The sequence below is a fragment of the Halichoerus grypus genome, chromosome 6, assembly GCF_964656455.1.
Source record: "Halichoerus grypus chromosome 6, mHalGry1.hap1.1, whole genome shotgun sequence".
NCBI lineage: Eukaryota > Metazoa > Chordata > Mammalia > Carnivora > Phocidae > Halichoerus > Halichoerus grypus.
In genome coordinates this window covers 108496622-108513275 of record NC_135717.1, presented here as the reverse complement: position 1 = coordinate 108513275, position 16654 = coordinate 108496622, and the positions used below count along the sequence as shown (strand labels likewise).

Sequence of the window (16654 nt, the reverse complement as noted above, 5' to 3'; positions counted from 1 at the left end):
GAGCCTAATCCTGCTGGATTCTGAGATGATACTAGGGCCACTGGAGGCACTTTCTTCATCCCTGTACAGACGGAGGCCTGGGCTCTGGGTAGGGGCCATAAGCTGTCTCCTCATTCTGGTATTCATCTCCAGTTTATCCTATCATCCATCTTCTCAGCATGGTTAAGCTACCCCTTACCATATACTTCATCAATATCCTGTGTAAATTTCCATAGTGCACTCTCATAATTTTCTTTATAACTATGTATGTTTGTGTGTGTGCATATGCATGTGTGTGTGGAAATGTATGTTCCTTTGCCTGTGTATACTTGTATAAATTTGGAGGCTTTGTATAGAGTATGAATACCTTAAGGACAGAGAGAATATTTCTTTTATCTACTTCTCCTTGTTCCTGTCAGAGTGTGTGCCTCTGAGTAGACACTCAATGTATGCTTATCATTTAAATGAATGTCTTATTGAAACCTTAGACATTTACTCAGTTGTGACCTGTAAGTTTTATATTGTAGACATTATGGAAATGATTTCAGTATGAAAAGTTTCGAGTGTTTCCTGAAAAACAACATTCTATCCTCCTAAATATAAGTTTATTTCAATGTGTTTGAATCAAACACTTGTGCCAAGAAAATTGTGTCAAAAAAAAAAAAAAAAAGGTTTCCTTAGAGCAGTGATTCTCAAACTGTAGTTCCTGGTCTGGCAGCATTAGCATCTCCTAGGACCTTGTCAGAAATACAAATCTTGGGCCCCAAATAGAACTTGTAACTCAGAAACTCTGGGAACCAGTTATCTGTGTTTTAACAAGCCCTCCATATGATTTTTTTTTTTTTTTGAAGCATATACAAGTTTGCAAGTCAGTGGCTTGGACCAAGTCATAATGCATAGTTTCTTCTATGAATAAAAAGGTATTGGAAAAAAAGAAGAATGGAGGGAGTATACAAGTTATATTAATTGTATTTTCTGAAAATTATCAAGGACACTACTACCAATCCATTGATGTTAGTATGATGGTAATGGTATAAGTTCATAACTTCCATAAGCCATATTTGAGACTTAGACATAAGATAAGTATTTTCTCTTTTTGCATAATGTAATATACATCACTGTTTTTAAACTATTATTCATTATATACTCACTCTTCAGTTATGGAAATGGCTATAAGTAAGATATTGATGCAATTTATAAAAAATTGAAAAAACATGTCTACCTTGAACATAAATTCTTGCCTGGTATTTATCCTTTCCTCTATTGTTCTCAGCCTCACATTCATATGTGCCTTCATCTTCTAGCTGAATATTGAAGATCTTGAGGACAGCCCCAGAGGTGCTGATCTCAGCAGTACTTGGCATTGGTTCTAGGACCTTCCGCCATCGGATATCAGGAACAGGACTTTAAATAGGAAATAACAAAAGCTAAAGGTCCACAATAGTTCAAAGTCTATTACTTTGTTAGTATATAACTAAACAATTACATCATTGATTTCCTAAAACGGTACAAAGATTAATATATTTCTACATATATTAATAAAAAATATAAGTATACTTACTTGCCAAGTGCGAAACACTCTAACGTCACATTTTGGCCCATCAGTGCATATATGTCCTTGAACTGAACTACGATATCAGCGGGATATGGTTTTGTTGTTCCTAATATTAAGAAAAATACAACAACCATCCACTAATTATTAGGCAGAATAGTTTTTTTTAAATATTGTGACTTTTATAGAATTACTTCACTATGCAAAGCATTTCTCTGTACAAGTACTAGAAAATATCTGCTCATAACACAATGCACAGATTTGTTTATGCACAGTATGTATATAGCATAAATTTCATCAAGCATTTCCAATCATATTGGCTCATTCTTACAGCTATGTTACTAATCTGACTCAATTCACCAAAAAAATCCAAGATGTCTTTAGAGAGCATCAAACGTGTGAAACATTGTGCCAGGGGCTACGTGGGACTCAGGAAGGCAGAGAAACAAGAAAGCGAAAGAGGGAGAAGAAAGGAAGGAAGAGAGGAGAGTGGAAAAGAAAGAGGACAGGCAAGAAAGGAGGGAGAATAGGAGAAAGATGTGCATATGGAGATGAAGGCAAAAGGGAAACAAGTTGAAAAGAGGGAAGGAGAGAGGGAAAGAAGAGTGATTATTCAGACATTACTGGGCTCATCAATATAGTTATTTTATTGAATTTATTGAGCATGTCTCTACTGCAAGGCATATTATTCCCTTAATCTTACAGGGGAAGAAACAGGCTCAGAAAGGCAAAATACATTGTTTAAGATTACAACGTGAATATGTATTTTATCCTGTATGATACCTGAGAGACAAGTAGATACACCATGCCCTAAAATACAAGCCAAAATGAAAGTAAATGGTCTGAAAGAGTGGCAGCTAAGGAGGACTGCTGAATATGCCGGGGCTATGGGAATTTCAGGCAAGAAGAGCATGTGAATTCACCAGACCAGTTCAGACTGAGGAAACAGTATATTATGACAAAGCTCCGGAGTATGAAGGGGATTTTTTTTAAGTCTAGGAAATCAAGCGATGTCAAAGTATATGTAGTTGAAGATGAGCTTGAACCTATTATCTAGAAGGCTTGAAACTGTGACATTAAACATTTTGAGGTTAATTTTCTTGGTGGGTAACTACTGGTGGATTTTGGTAAGAGAAGTAACATGAATATCACCTTTGGTTTAAGGAGAAAATCTTGGCGGAAGTTTTAAAGAATGGGAAATGGAGAAGAGAAATATAGAAGAGAGTCTAAGGGGGGCTAGGTCATTACTTCATGCAAAACAGGTGGGCACTTGAGCCGTGGGAACAAAAAGGAAAGAACTGATCCAAGTTGTCTCTGAGAGGCAGAATCAGCAATACTGCCCTTTGGGTGCATGTTTTCTTGAGGTGTAGATCAAAGATCCAATTCATCAGAATCACCTGGGATGCTTGCTGAACCTACAAATTCCTGGGTCACATCCCAGACCTGCTGAATCAGTATTTCTGGGTTCCAAATTTCTGCAAACTTCCCAAGTGTGTATACTAATTGGGGATACTACATACTAACTGGGGACCACTGGATTAGCTGTCTGGAGGATGAGGGGAGGAGAGGAGTTGATGATTAAAAATGCTATCCTGAGTTAGAAATATGACAGTATCACCAAATGAGACAAAGAACACCAGAAGTTTTAGAGATGAGATGAGAGAGATGAGATGAGATGAGATGAGATGAGATGAGATGAGATGACAGATGTGTCTGGAACATTTTGAGCTTAACATTCCCGAGAACCTTCTGTATGACAAGCCCAGGAGGTAGATAGAATTAAGTCCTAAACAAGAGAAAAGTTTTGGAGATAAGAATGTGGAGTCATCTCCGTAGGGATGCTGTTGAAAGGTATAAATTGGTGAGAATATCTGGAAAAAGATTAAAGAGAAATATAAGAAGGAGGAAGATGTGGGGAAGGATACTGCATAGAATTTCTCAGAGAGGCAGGTGGGAGATACAGGAAGGGCAGGAATTGGGAAAATTGGAAAAGAAAGAAGAGTTCAAGGAGGCATAGGAGATCAACAGTGTCAAAGTTCATACAGAATCAGAACTGAAAGTGTCCTTTGGATTTAGTAAATAAGAAGTAATCAAGATTGTTTGCATTGAACACAGAAGAATATATGGAGGGTAATGTACAGAGGAGAGTTTAAAGATTCAGAAAAAAGCAGAAAATAAGTGATATAGGGAAGTCCCTAAATGAATCAAATGGTAAATGAACCAGTGCAACTGGAGGAATTACCTAGAACAGAGGAGAAACACTTCTTCCACAAAGACAATAGTAAGAAATAAATAGAAGAGATGAATTTCTGGGGTAGAGTAGGAAAGAAACTTAAGGAAGCTTTTACATGATGCCTCCTTGTAATTCTTTAAAGTAGTGGATGAGAGCATCTCCCAAGATTGTGGAGAGAAAAAAGAGCCAGAAGTCAAAAAATATTTATTGAGGCGCCTGGGTGGCTCAGTTGTTAAACCTCTGCCTTTGGCTCAGGTCATGATCCCAGGGTCCTGGGATCGAGCCCCTGCATCGAGCTCCCTGCTCCATGGGAAGCCTGCTTCTCCCTCTCCCATTCCCCCTGCTTGTGTTCCCTCTCTCGCTCTCTCTCTGTCAAAAAAATAAATAAAAAAAATCTTCAAAAAAAATATTTATTGAATACCAACCATGTGACCACAATCGAGGAGAGTAGTAAAAATGGAATCACAGTGATATGACATTTTCCCCACTGTAATACCCTACTTAGAGTGGAGGCAGGAACCAAACCTAAGTCTGTGAACAACAAAACCCAGTATTTCTTCAGAAGCCTGAACTCACTGTTATGAGTGGTAACAGCAGGACTGTGATAAAAACAATGTGAAGTAAGCAAATATGTTGAAATCTGATTCTCTTAGAAGTGGTGCATTAAAAAAGGAATGTAGTTCAATTGGAATCTTGCTAAAGCCATTCAGGTCTGTCAGTGGCCATCAAATATGGCACCCATGCTACTTACTTACAGTAGAAAGGCAATTTATACACTTATTTGTTTCATAAAATAGTTTCTTAAAAATATCAAAATAATGCAACTGCATTTTTCCCCTAATTCTGTAATCACTATAGTTTGTTTTGATCTAATCATTTGTTTTCTTTCATGAAGTTACTAAAAAGTAGGAATGGACATGAAAAACAAAAAAGCAGAGGCCAGTGATTCCCACTGTAACTGATATATGGATATTTGGCTAATGAATCAGTACCCTATGCATTCTCTGAACTAGAGGAAACCAGTCCAAACTCAACCATCTTAGGGAACTTTTATCATGTAAATCTCCATTAGAAAAACTAAGGAATGACCAAGACTTTCAAAGTGTGTACAAACTGAGGGTTCTAGAGGGGAGGGGGTGGGGGATGGGTTAGCCTGGTGATGGGTATTAAAGAGGGCACGTACTGCATGGAGCACTGGGTGTTATACGCAAACAATGAGTCATGGAACACTACATCAAAAACTAATGATGTAATGTATGGTGATTAACATAACATAATAATAAAAAAATAAATAAATAAAAACTCTAAACTTAAAAAAAAAAAAGTGTGTATCTTCTGTTTGCCCTGAGTAGCCAGCTAGTCTTCCCGTTGGATATTTCTTTCCATCACTGTAAGTGCTCCATAAGCAGACAACCTGCAAAAACAGTGTGTAACAAATAAAATACTTACGTTCAGGTAGTGGAATGAGTGGGATAAATTTGCTGAACACACTCTTTGTAATAGAAGGACTGGATACAAAGCAGGAATAATTGCCTTTGTCTGATGCCTCGACATTTGCAATGTAGAGATTTCCATTTGTCTGAGACACAAATCTTCGTTTATCCATTGTGATAAATACAGGAAATTCATTTAGAAGCCAGCGGTAGCTAAGATCATCTGGAAGGGAATATTGTCTTCTAAATATTAAATTCTTCTCCAAAAGCAAAAATTTTGTTTTCTAGGAGCAAGCTAGGGCATAATCTAATCTAGGGTGTTGTAGATTAAATGTTGGAAGTAGGCCAAGACAAATAATTCAAATTTTCCAAAAGCTACCATATTTTGAGTGTATATAAGCATGGTGCTAAGCAATTATGTTTATCTTTCTCAATTATTTTATGGCCTATTAATATTCTAACTTCTATTTCATTGATGGGCTAAATGAAACTCAGAGCGGTTAAATGTTTTGCTTAGAATTTCATGACTGGTAAATATAATTGGGATTTTTAATCTAGGTCTGATAATTCCAGAACTCATGACCTATCTTCCCTGCTGCACTTTAAAAATAAAATGAAGACTGATAGCCACACTGTGTCTTTATCTTTTTCCTTTTGTACTCCTATTTTTAATTACAGATTTAGAAATGAATTTCCCCTCAGTCTTTTCTTAAAACAGTAGCCAGACTCATCTTTCTATAACTTAAGCAATGTCATGTGACTCCTCTTGTCAAAGCCCTCCAAAGTAAATCTCACTCAAGTTAAAGCCAGTGTAATTACTATGAATTATAAGGTCCTATGTGATATAGCTCTTGTATCTCTCCAATTTCATTTCCTATTACCTTCTATCTCATGCACTCTATTCTAGCCACTCTGGCTTCCTTGGTCTTCCTTGATAGTTCCAACTCACGCCTTTGTTGCATCTGCCTGGTATGTCTTTCCCTCACACATCTGCATTGTTAGCTTCTTCATTTCCTTCAGGCCTTTATTCAAAGTTACCTTTACAGCATTGTCCTTTATAAAAGTTCAGCCATCCCTCTAATACTTACTCTTCCCTGTTCCCCGCATAAGTTTTTCTTCCTAGTGCTTACCTACCAATATCTAGGCATGATATACCTGTTAACTATGTATCTTGTATATTGGCTGTATCTGCTGGTAGTAAATCTCTGAGGACAGGTGGATTTTTGTGTTTCACTCACTGAGGTATTATTTTTTAAGATTTTATTTATTTATTTGTCCGAGAGAGAGAGCACAAACGGGGGGAGCAGGAGAGGGAGAAGCAGGCCGCCCGCCGAGCAGGGAGCCCAATGTGGTACTCGATCCCAGGACCCTGGGATCATAACCTGAGCTGAAGGCAGACCCCTAACTGACTGAGCCACCCAGACACCCCTCACCAAGGTATTCTTGTGGCATAAACAGTGCTTAGCACACATAATTGTGTAACAAGTGCTCACAAGAGATTTGTTGAATGAATAAGCAATGAAATGAAGCCCATCCAGTGCTGAATGTAGTCAAATGTAGTCATTGGCTATTTATGATCATTTACTTTGTTTGTGGGAAATGCTATGGAGATGAGGGGATTTTTTTTCCTGTAGTTTCAGCAGTTCTTCAAAGAAAAAGACTATTCTCTCATTGAAATGTTGTTACAGTATTTTGAATTCTATGTTCCTCCTATATTTACCATTTAATAGTCTTTTTCCTGTTTTATTGGAGAGAAAATTACTGACATTTGATATATAAACAACCAGAATTTATATACATATAACTGGAATAGAATACATATAGATGTGTATATGTAATTATATATATAACATATATTTTATGATATGCATTATATATTTACATATGTTCACCTCTCTATATATGTATCATCAATGTATTCCACACAAAATGATTTATAATAGCCTATTCTTTATGGAGTCTTTAAAGTCAAATTTATGACATAATATTAGAACTCTAAAAATATAAAACATTATTTTTTCATTGTGAAAAGTAGTATTTACATATTATTTCAAGAAGGTATTTGACAAATAAAACAAGTGAAAATTAATGAAAGCATATAAAGTGTTTATCTTTTAATTAGCACTTTGGAGGTTTTTATTTTAGCCATATCAGATTACAGAAAACACATATTCAAAGGTTGAATCTTGTTACAGATGACATTTAACTTAACCCCTTTCTAAATTGGATGATTATTCTTGCTGCTAGATGCTCCTAAAGAGATGAACAATTTATTATGTCTTTATCCTTTTTTAGCATTTATATAATTCACAGAATATTGTAGATGTAATATTTTAAATGAAATGATGGACTATATATCACTCCTTGGCACTGTTCTATTTTAAAAGTAATTTGTAAAACTATCTATCATATTTTTTCCTGTGTAACAGGAATGTTAATAAGGACATAATCTAACATATATGTTGTTTATAAACCAAAATGATTACAGATATTTGGGATTAGGGCCAAGTGACTAAAGAGCCTGGAAGTGTCTCTAACCATTCATAAGCAATGCATTACAAGATTAGGCAAATACTGAGTCTTATTTAATCATAAATGAACCATTATTGTTAAGAAAATTAAAACGTAGTCATTCATTGAATGGATGCTTGTAGTCACAGAGGAACTTTAAATTTACCTGGAAAATGGTATGGAGGATCACAGAGAAGCACCATTCCCTTCCCTTCTTTCACCCTGACCTCAGGACGCTCCTCAGGTGGGAAAGGGTCAAGATCTAATTATGAAAGCAAAAAGGAAAATATTCACTCTCTAGTCAATAGAAAGAGATTTTCATTAAAGTTTATCTTTCATCTACTAACTCACTTTTGGATATTATACTTCTCAGTTGGTTTGGTGGAGCCTATGAAAGTCAATTCCCTATTTTACATGCTGGCATTTGCATATACTCTAAGACTTCTGTGGTAAACACCAGCAGATGGATATTGGTAGCTGCCTGCATAAGTATTCTGACAACCCTAAAAATTACAATATCCTCAACTTTTGCTTCAGGTTTAGGAAGAATCTCAGTAAGGGTATCTGGAAATACAATGGACTCAAGCAAAACCAGGAATCTACGAAAGAAGTTAAGTAAAGAGGAGTGACTTGGAGGAACAGACTCATTTGAAAAGTATATTTCTCTTCCTGAGGGAGGACTCCAACGTGGTGAAGGAATAAGGATGAAAAGTAGAATCCTAGTTGAGGTGACGTGAAGGTCATCAATTTTTTTCTTCTTTTTGAAGTCTGAGTTTTCCTTAGTCTCATTTCCTTCATTCTTTTCTGTTTATTTAGAATTCACATTTTCCTTGGCTTCATGATACTCTATTTGATTTTTTATTTGCTTTACTGGTGCTCATTCTGTTCCAACCCTGCCTCATCTCCTATTTCTTCTCTGTGATCAGTACTCAAGTTATAAAATCAAATTTTTACTTCTCTCAATATATTTATATCTATGAAAAGTCATCATTCTAATTGTTACCTTTTTGCAGAAAGCCCTTCAGATCTACATCTCTAATCCTGAATACTTCACTTGAATTCCACCCCTATCCTCAAATACTTAGTTGACATTTCAACAACAATAACTTAATGTCACCATAACCTCTGCATGTGAAGCCATCATTTCAATGCTTCCTCCCAACCTTGAAATTTGTTTTACTTGCTCCCATTCCATTTTTAAAGAGAGCAGAATGTTTCTGCCCTTTGACTCAACTTTCCTTTAAAAAATATTTAGGGCCTTTTTTTCTTCAGTGCAATGTAATCTATTATTTCTTCAAGGATTGTTTATTATTTACATTCCCATTGTCACATTAATGAAATCAGACTGCTCACTCCCTGCTGGTAATCACTGCCACATGGATCCTCTTAAAACATCATTTTCATCCTATAATCCACTTTGCAAAAGATTTAAGTGCTGATTTACAAAATTGCATACTGGAGATCATCTAGTCCAACTCCTCTTTCGATGCACAATTTTCTCCTAGAATAGCTTCTAACTTTAAGTTTAGCACAAGGTTTCTGAAAATATATTTTTTTAATTTTATTTTATTATGTTAGTCACCATACATTACATCATTAGTTTTTGAGGTAGTGTTCCATGATTCATTGTTTGCGTATAACACCCAGTGCTGCATGCAATATGTGACCTCCTTAATACCCATCACCGGGCTAGCCCTTCCCCCACCCCCCTCCCTCTAAAACCCTCAGTTTGTTTTCAGAGTCCATAGTCTCTCATGGTTCGTCTCCCCCTCCGATTTCCCCCCTTTCATTTTTCCCTTCCTACTGTCTTCTTTTTTTTTTTTAACATATAATGTATTATTTGTTTCAGAGGTACAGGTCTGTGATTCATCAGTCTTAAACAATGAAAATATTTTTTTATTACAGTATCCATAAGGAGAAATTTTAATTTAATTTAAACTTAATTTAATTAGTTTAAATTAATTTACTCCTAATAAGGTAAATTACATACTATGGAGTAAGATTCTGTCAGGTAGAGTCAAGCTTTAGAGAACACAACTGTAATGTTATAATAAAAAAGAAAAAGAAATAAAAAGAAAAAGAGAGAGAGAGAGAATGCATGGCCTAGCATGTCTACTGATGCTAGTTATTCAAGATCCCTCAGAACACAGCCTTCTTTTATTTTCCAATACCTCTCAGGATGCTTTGCTCTCTTGGAATTTTTTTCTCCACACAGTTAAGGCCCACTGATCTTGTAAGACCCCCTCCATCTATGGACCTTTTCTCTCATTTTCTTTTCATCTTGATTTTTCTTCTTGTTGAACTCTTACGATAACATTTAATTTTTACGTCACCTAGATACACTTGACCTTGTTAAAGTTACGGTTACTTACATCCAAAGCTCAGGGTTGCTTCCGTGCTTCTGACCATCCCATAGTTATTTGATGCTAAGCAGTAATATATTCCAGCATCTTTCTGTTTGTCAGGGTTGTTGATAACAAGGTTTCCACCTACCATACTGTACCGATCACTTGTCAGATCAATATCCCCATTATTCATTCTCCATCTATGAGAGAGAAAAACAAATGTCATATCAAAGGTCATGAGGACTGCAAACTGCATACTGGCCTAATATCATTCTAAAATAATATGGGTACAGCTCCATGTGAAATCAGATGATTAAGTAGATGACTCAGTGTGGTATTTCTTCACACCCTATAATTCTGTGTCTCTGGGCTCATGATTTATAATTTAGTTCAGGCACAGAAAGGTAAATGTTCAAGTGCATGAAATGTGTTCTCTTTATTCGTGAGGCATCAGAAAGGACAAATATTTCATTGAATTTTGCTACATTAAGTAGTTTCTTAGCAGATATACATAGATTATAAATTATAACCTTCTATGTACTAGTTAGATTCATGCATATCCAGATGTGTTGCATAAAATATTAAAAAGCACTACTCTACCAAAAGTAAAATATAAAATATCAATACCTGATTCTAAATATCAAAATAAATTTTCAATAAAACTAATTGAAATCAGTGTTCTATTCAGTAAATGTCACACTCTGACCACTAGAGGCCGATCACACAATTTGAAAATTGTAAAAATCAGTTGGATCTTTTGTTTCCAAGCCTCCAATATAATATTGCAGGTATATTTAGAGGGATTGTGTTATAAATAAATTGACTAAAAACAGGACTCTAACTTTCTTGGTGAGATGATGAGAAGAATAAATGTAGAAAATAGTTTTCAAAGGGCTCCTGGGTGGCTCAGTCGTTAAGTGTCTGCCTTCAGCTCAGGTCTTGATCCCAGGGTCCTGGGATAGAGCCTCGCATGGGGCTCCCTGCTCAGTGGAGAGCCTGCTTCTCCCTCTCCCTCTGCCTGCCGCTCTGCCTACTTGTGCTCTCTCTATCTCTGTCAAATAAATAAATAAAATCTTTAAAAAAATAAAAAGAAAATAGTTTTCAATTAAGCTGACCATCTATGTATTATACTCATTCTGTTATCAGGATTCATGTCTTCAGCAATGTCATAGGCAAGAGCCATGATCAAATAGTGGGCTGTGGCCTCATGGCTCATGGCCTTGCACACTTCTGATCAAGGTCAGAATCTTACCAAAAAAAGCCTAATTATTTCTGAATATCTTTTATTAAATCAAATTACTGGAACGTTTTTAGTTTTAATTTTTATAATGTAGGAGGTAATTTAAAAGCAAACCCAGAAAATGATGCTTTTGCATTTTGAAAACCTACCAAATTCCAACCCAATGAGTGTATCTTCCCCCTTCCCCCAGTTGATGGCAATATTGGCTCTGTTTGAAAAATCCAATGTCAAGTTGCTTAGCATTTGCCAAGGCAATGGGTTTCCCTGTTGAGCAATACCAATTGTTTTGTTTTTTTTTTTCCATTATGTTGACTCCAACTTTTTATTTATTGCATTAACTCTTCTTTAGTGGATTTGATTCTGCCTTTGATATCATATAATGATTAAGTTTTGCTGTGTTTGGGTAAGTTCACTGGTTTACTTTACTGTCAGGATGTACACCTTTGTTGTAACTCCTTTCAGACAGTTTTAAATGCAATTCTATTAGCATTCTCATTATTTTGAGGGTCAAAGCAAGATAATGAAAGCTTCAAGGCTGATAAGTAGAAGGTAAAGTTCCCTGTTGTACCTTTCAGGGTGTTGCCATGAATAAGAAATTATCACAGAACATGCCATAAATATAAAACTACTGTGTGAATGACACCTTGCATGATTACCGAGGTTAGTATGGCTTGTTCTGAATATTAAGTAAATTTTTAAAACTTCAAATGTTCTTTTCCATCAGACAAGCTGCATCATGAACTGAATTCTTTCCTTTTTTTTTTTCCCTGTCAAATGCAGACTGCCTTCATAACAGAATTAAACATCTACTTCTCCTTTCCAGCTCTCTACATTAATGTGTAGATAGGCCACACTCATCCTGGGGACTTCAGTGCTGGTGCAACCTATGGGAGGGAGTTGGTGAATGTATTTGTCAAGCAATGCTTTGCCTTCTTATTTTATGTTTTAAATTTTGGTAAGAACACTTAATATGAGAGCTACTTATATGAGGTATCTAAAATAGTCAAACTATAGAAGCAAAGAATAGAATGGTGGTTGCCAGGGACTGGAGAAAAGGGGAAAAAGGGAGTTGCTAATCAATGTTTATAAAATTTTAGTTATGCAAAGCTTTCCTTCTTAATGTGTCTGCGGGGTAGGGGTCGGGTAGGCACAGCAAAAAACACATATTTCTAGAACACTATCTGAGAACAATCTCTTCTGTTTTGTTGCCTCCATTTCAGGCTGTAGACTGATTTGCTGTTTCCATGTATGAATGTCAAGGACAAGGTGTCACAAAATAAGCATCACTGAAATAGCTTTTGAGATCATAGAAATAGCTTTTGAGATGTTATCAACCTATCTAGATAGATACATACTGAAAAAATTATATGTTTCTTTGAAAGCCATAAAACCTGTGTTTCAGCCCTGGATCTGTGACTTACTAACTCTGGAGCCAGTCAGTTTATTTATTCAAGATTCAGCTTCCTCTCCTATAAAATTATGTGCTTGGATTAGATCTCCTCTACAGATCCTATTAGTTATACTATTCCATGTCCATAACTATGTATATAAACTCCCATTACGTGTGGCTTAAGGGTAGAAACAAGTCTAGCCCATCAAATATTTTCAAAATAAATGTGTTACTTACAATTTATAAAATATCTACTTATTTTGCATTCCCATGCATGAAATTGAAACAATAAAAATAATTTCAAAGGGATGGTGCTTTTGGACCTAAATTCATATTTTATTTTAAGAATAATTTTGTAATTTAGCCCAGAGATTCACAAGAGTCTCTTGAACTCAAGAGAAAATGAGTTCAATTAGGATTAAATTTGACAACTTTTTATAACAATAGAAAGTTGTTTTTCTATTGAGAAAAAAATACTATGAAAATCAATCTTGTTGAATGACAAGCTTCAATTAAGTTAGCTGACATTGACATACTAGAGCCCCAATTTCCCCATCAATCACTTGCTTTGTCTTCATGGAACTATTTCACAGGTGAAATTCAGATCCATTGGTGTTTGGTTAATTTTTTAATCTTATTCTTTGTATCAGACTAGAAACTGTTAGTATAATTTTCTGAACCATCTGAGGCAGAAAAACCCATTGTTACCTTTTATAAAGTTATTTTTTATAACATAAATAGGTATCCCAGAAAAACAGAGACATATTGATATAAATTATCTAATTTTAAGAAATTTGCTGTATTGCCTAGAATATAGATTTGAGACCAATGAAAAAAGTGGTGCTGTCTAGAATTATGTATGTAAGTTCTCTAGATGTAGTTGATATAGGAATATTATCTATAATATGTAAGTATGAGTTATTCAGGTTGATGCATCTAAGAACATTTTATCCTCAAATGTATATTTAAATTGTACATGATTTTCATATAACCTTGTATATGCTTAATAGCATGATCACCATTTGACAATTTTTAAGTGGATAATATCAAATGGCATTAGCATTATCTGTGCAGGAAATAGGAAGTGGATTATTTGCACATATTTAAGTTAAGAAAACTTACTATCAATTTGGGCATGAAACAACTCTATTTTAATAACTTACATGTCAATATTTTTGTTAATATCCCTGCATTTTGTTAACAACCTTATAGCTTTCTCTATCAGTACAGGGTCACAGATGCTCATCTATATCTAGTCTGACACTCCACTGTGAAAAGAGCAGTGAGGTACATTACTTGTAAACTGGGAAAGGGCTGGCTCGTGCCCTACAGTTTAGTGAAACTTTTCCTTCTGGTGATTCCTCTGGATAAATGGTATTGATTGGCTGCTCTTCAAAAATTGGTCCAAATCCTTTATCTTCCTCAGAAACTACAAGAAAAATAAAATTATTTTACATTGTGCTGTCTTATAAGTTGAAGATTTGGATACATTTAAAAATGTTTGGAAAAATGTTAGAAACATCAAATCTCCATTTCCATTCAAAACAAAGATATTTGCCTCCACAATCCTGAGGAAAACATTTAGGTGCTTTATTCAAAATTCTTTTCTGTCCATCTCTCATTATTTCTCCCAAAGCACCCGGTGTTGTCATGCTTAACTATATAGCCCCTCAAACAGGTCAGGCCTTCATGCGTCTGAGCCTTTGCAACATGTTTTTCCCCTTTCTGGAATCACCGTCTCATATTTCTCCTCCTATCAAAACTCAGACAGTCCTTTATGACTCAGCCATAGTTAGTTCCTTCGCCACCTCTCACCCCTCCTAGCTTTGGTTGGTCCTCATTTGTGTTGTCACCCCTCCTCACACAGCTTATGGTACTTAGCACACCTTCTGTGATTCTTGATACAATTGTCTGTTCCATGAGACTGCAAATGTTTGGAACAGGTGGCTGTGTCCATAATCTCCCAGCTAGCTGTCAAGCAGTCTGGAGCACAATAGGTGCTTAATGATTTTTTAATAAGAGAATGGATGAATTTCTAGAAGCGCTGGGGAGATTAGTCTCTTGTTTATTTAGTTTTTCTAAACCTGTGACCAGCACCTGTACTCAGTAACACCTAGAACAGTCAATGAACAAATTATTGGGATCTGACCAACTGGTTCAGAATTCATCACAAGCAAACCCAAGTTGGGAAGCAGCTGGTTCTCTGGAAGGGAAGAGCGATGCTTCACAGCAGGAAGAGGAGAAGAGAATCACTCATATGACATCAATGTGGCAGCATTTACAGAGAAGAGCTAAGAGCCATATGCCCCACATGAATTAATACTAGCATATGTGGCTAGGAAGGATGATATTCTTACATAAGATCATTAAAATGTCTCTGCTAGAGCAAAGCTATGGTTCATTCCTCCAATTATTTTTTAAGAGAGAGTTTAAAGCAAACACCAGAGACATTTTGTCTGCTCCAACATCAACCTTGAAGATGAGAACTTTGTTCCAGCTTCTATTAATGAGCAGTTTCATTATATCATTTAAATCTTGCCTCAGTACTATTTACAGTGCCTTTGGAAAAATTATTTAAACTCTCCAAGCCTCAATATCACCCTTTACAAAATGAGAATAATAATAAAATCTATCCCATTAGACACTGTGAGAATTATTTTGAGACAATACACATAAGACAGTAGTGTTCCTGGCTCACAGTCAGCATTCAATAAATACTGATTTTGTCAACGTTCTTGTGAATTTGCCAATCTTTTCAAAATTTGATTTATATATCTTATGTATATCTTATGCATATCTCATCATACATGTATATATATATGTATATCAAGTCATGAAATTCCTAAAAGCAAGAGGCTATGTTTTACTCACTTTTGTTGCTCTGGTGTTATTAGTGTTGTATCAACACATATTTGTATACATGTAGGTGATCAATAAAATCCTCAAGTTAGTTTCTCCTAGTTTGAAGCATTAATTTTTCTAAGCTTGCCTGAAATATTTCAAAGGGAGATGCTTCATTTTTAGTTTGGAATTTGCTGAAATTGCCATTCAAGAATTTACGACCTCAGTTCATTCCCTATCACCATCCTACTTCAGATAGCAAATTGCTGGATCAAAATCAAAGGAATCAGAGAAACTGAGATTTAGTTTCACCAATGCACTTCTCCTAACTGTTGTTTTATGCAAGCCATTTGTCCTATGTGGAGTCAACATTTAAAAAAGAAAGGAATAGGCACACATGCCCTAAGGGCCCACAGACCTAAGACAACCATTAATAAGATCACAAATGCAAGGTGTTCACAGAAGCCCTATGCTAATGATTTTGAAAGTCCTGCTGTGAGCAATGTCTATTCCATATCCTTCTTGAGGTTGTAAAGGCCAAAAATGCATATAACGTTTTCTGCTTCACTTCTAATAATTTTCCTGATGATGCCCAATATTTCCTGGCCTTTTAGGATATAACCGCACACCAGGGGAAATGAAGAATGAATCCCAAATCACTGACAACTACAGACTTTCATTTGGATGTAGGCTCTAGACTTTTCAATCTCTTAAAGAAATGACCTTGTACTTATCTATGATAAAAATCATATGCCATTTTTCTTCCCATTTGAACAACTTTATAAGCTCTTCCTTGGGTCTCTCCCAATTGCACAGCTTTTCTGATTGGAACAATTTAGTAACACCTGCTAATCTGGAGATTCTGTTGTTTCTTCCCAATTCACATGAAAATGTTTAAAAAGACAAGCAGAGAAGCGCAATTTTATCAATATATTTACATTCTCTTCTTGAAGACAAGATGACTTCTATTCCAACTCTAACCCTGATCAATGACAATTTTAGTGTGAAATTTTTCAATTTTTTTAAAAATTTAAGTAGACTAGATATTTACAGGGTAAAAATAAATATTATTTAGAGAATTTTTAAGCTCATAAATATCTTCTGAGTACATTGTTTATATAAAAAGCCTG

General features: G+C 35.5%; 1 protein-coding gene across 3 annotated transcripts in view; it reads right to left on the bottom strand.

The window, feature by feature from the left end:
- CNTN1 (contactin 1) overlaps positions 1–16654 on the bottom strand; it is a 359923-nt gene that overhangs the window by 141933 nt on the left and 201336 nt on the right. For all 3 annotated transcript variants that reach the window (XM_078075893.1, XM_078075892.1, XM_078075891.1), the window contains 6 exons: positions 13980–14112; positions 10081–10253; positions 7875–7970; positions 5214–5420; positions 1541–1640; positions 1202–1383 (listed from right to left, as the gene is read on the bottom strand). In XM_078075893.1, the coding sequence (XP_077932019.1) occupies positions 1202–1383; positions 1541–1640; positions 5214–5420; positions 7875–7970; positions 10081–10253; positions 13980–14112 (891 nt within the window). The remainder of the gene's footprint in view (positions 1–1201; positions 1384–1540; positions 1641–5213; positions 5421–7874; positions 7971–10080; positions 10254–13979; positions 14113–16654) is intronic.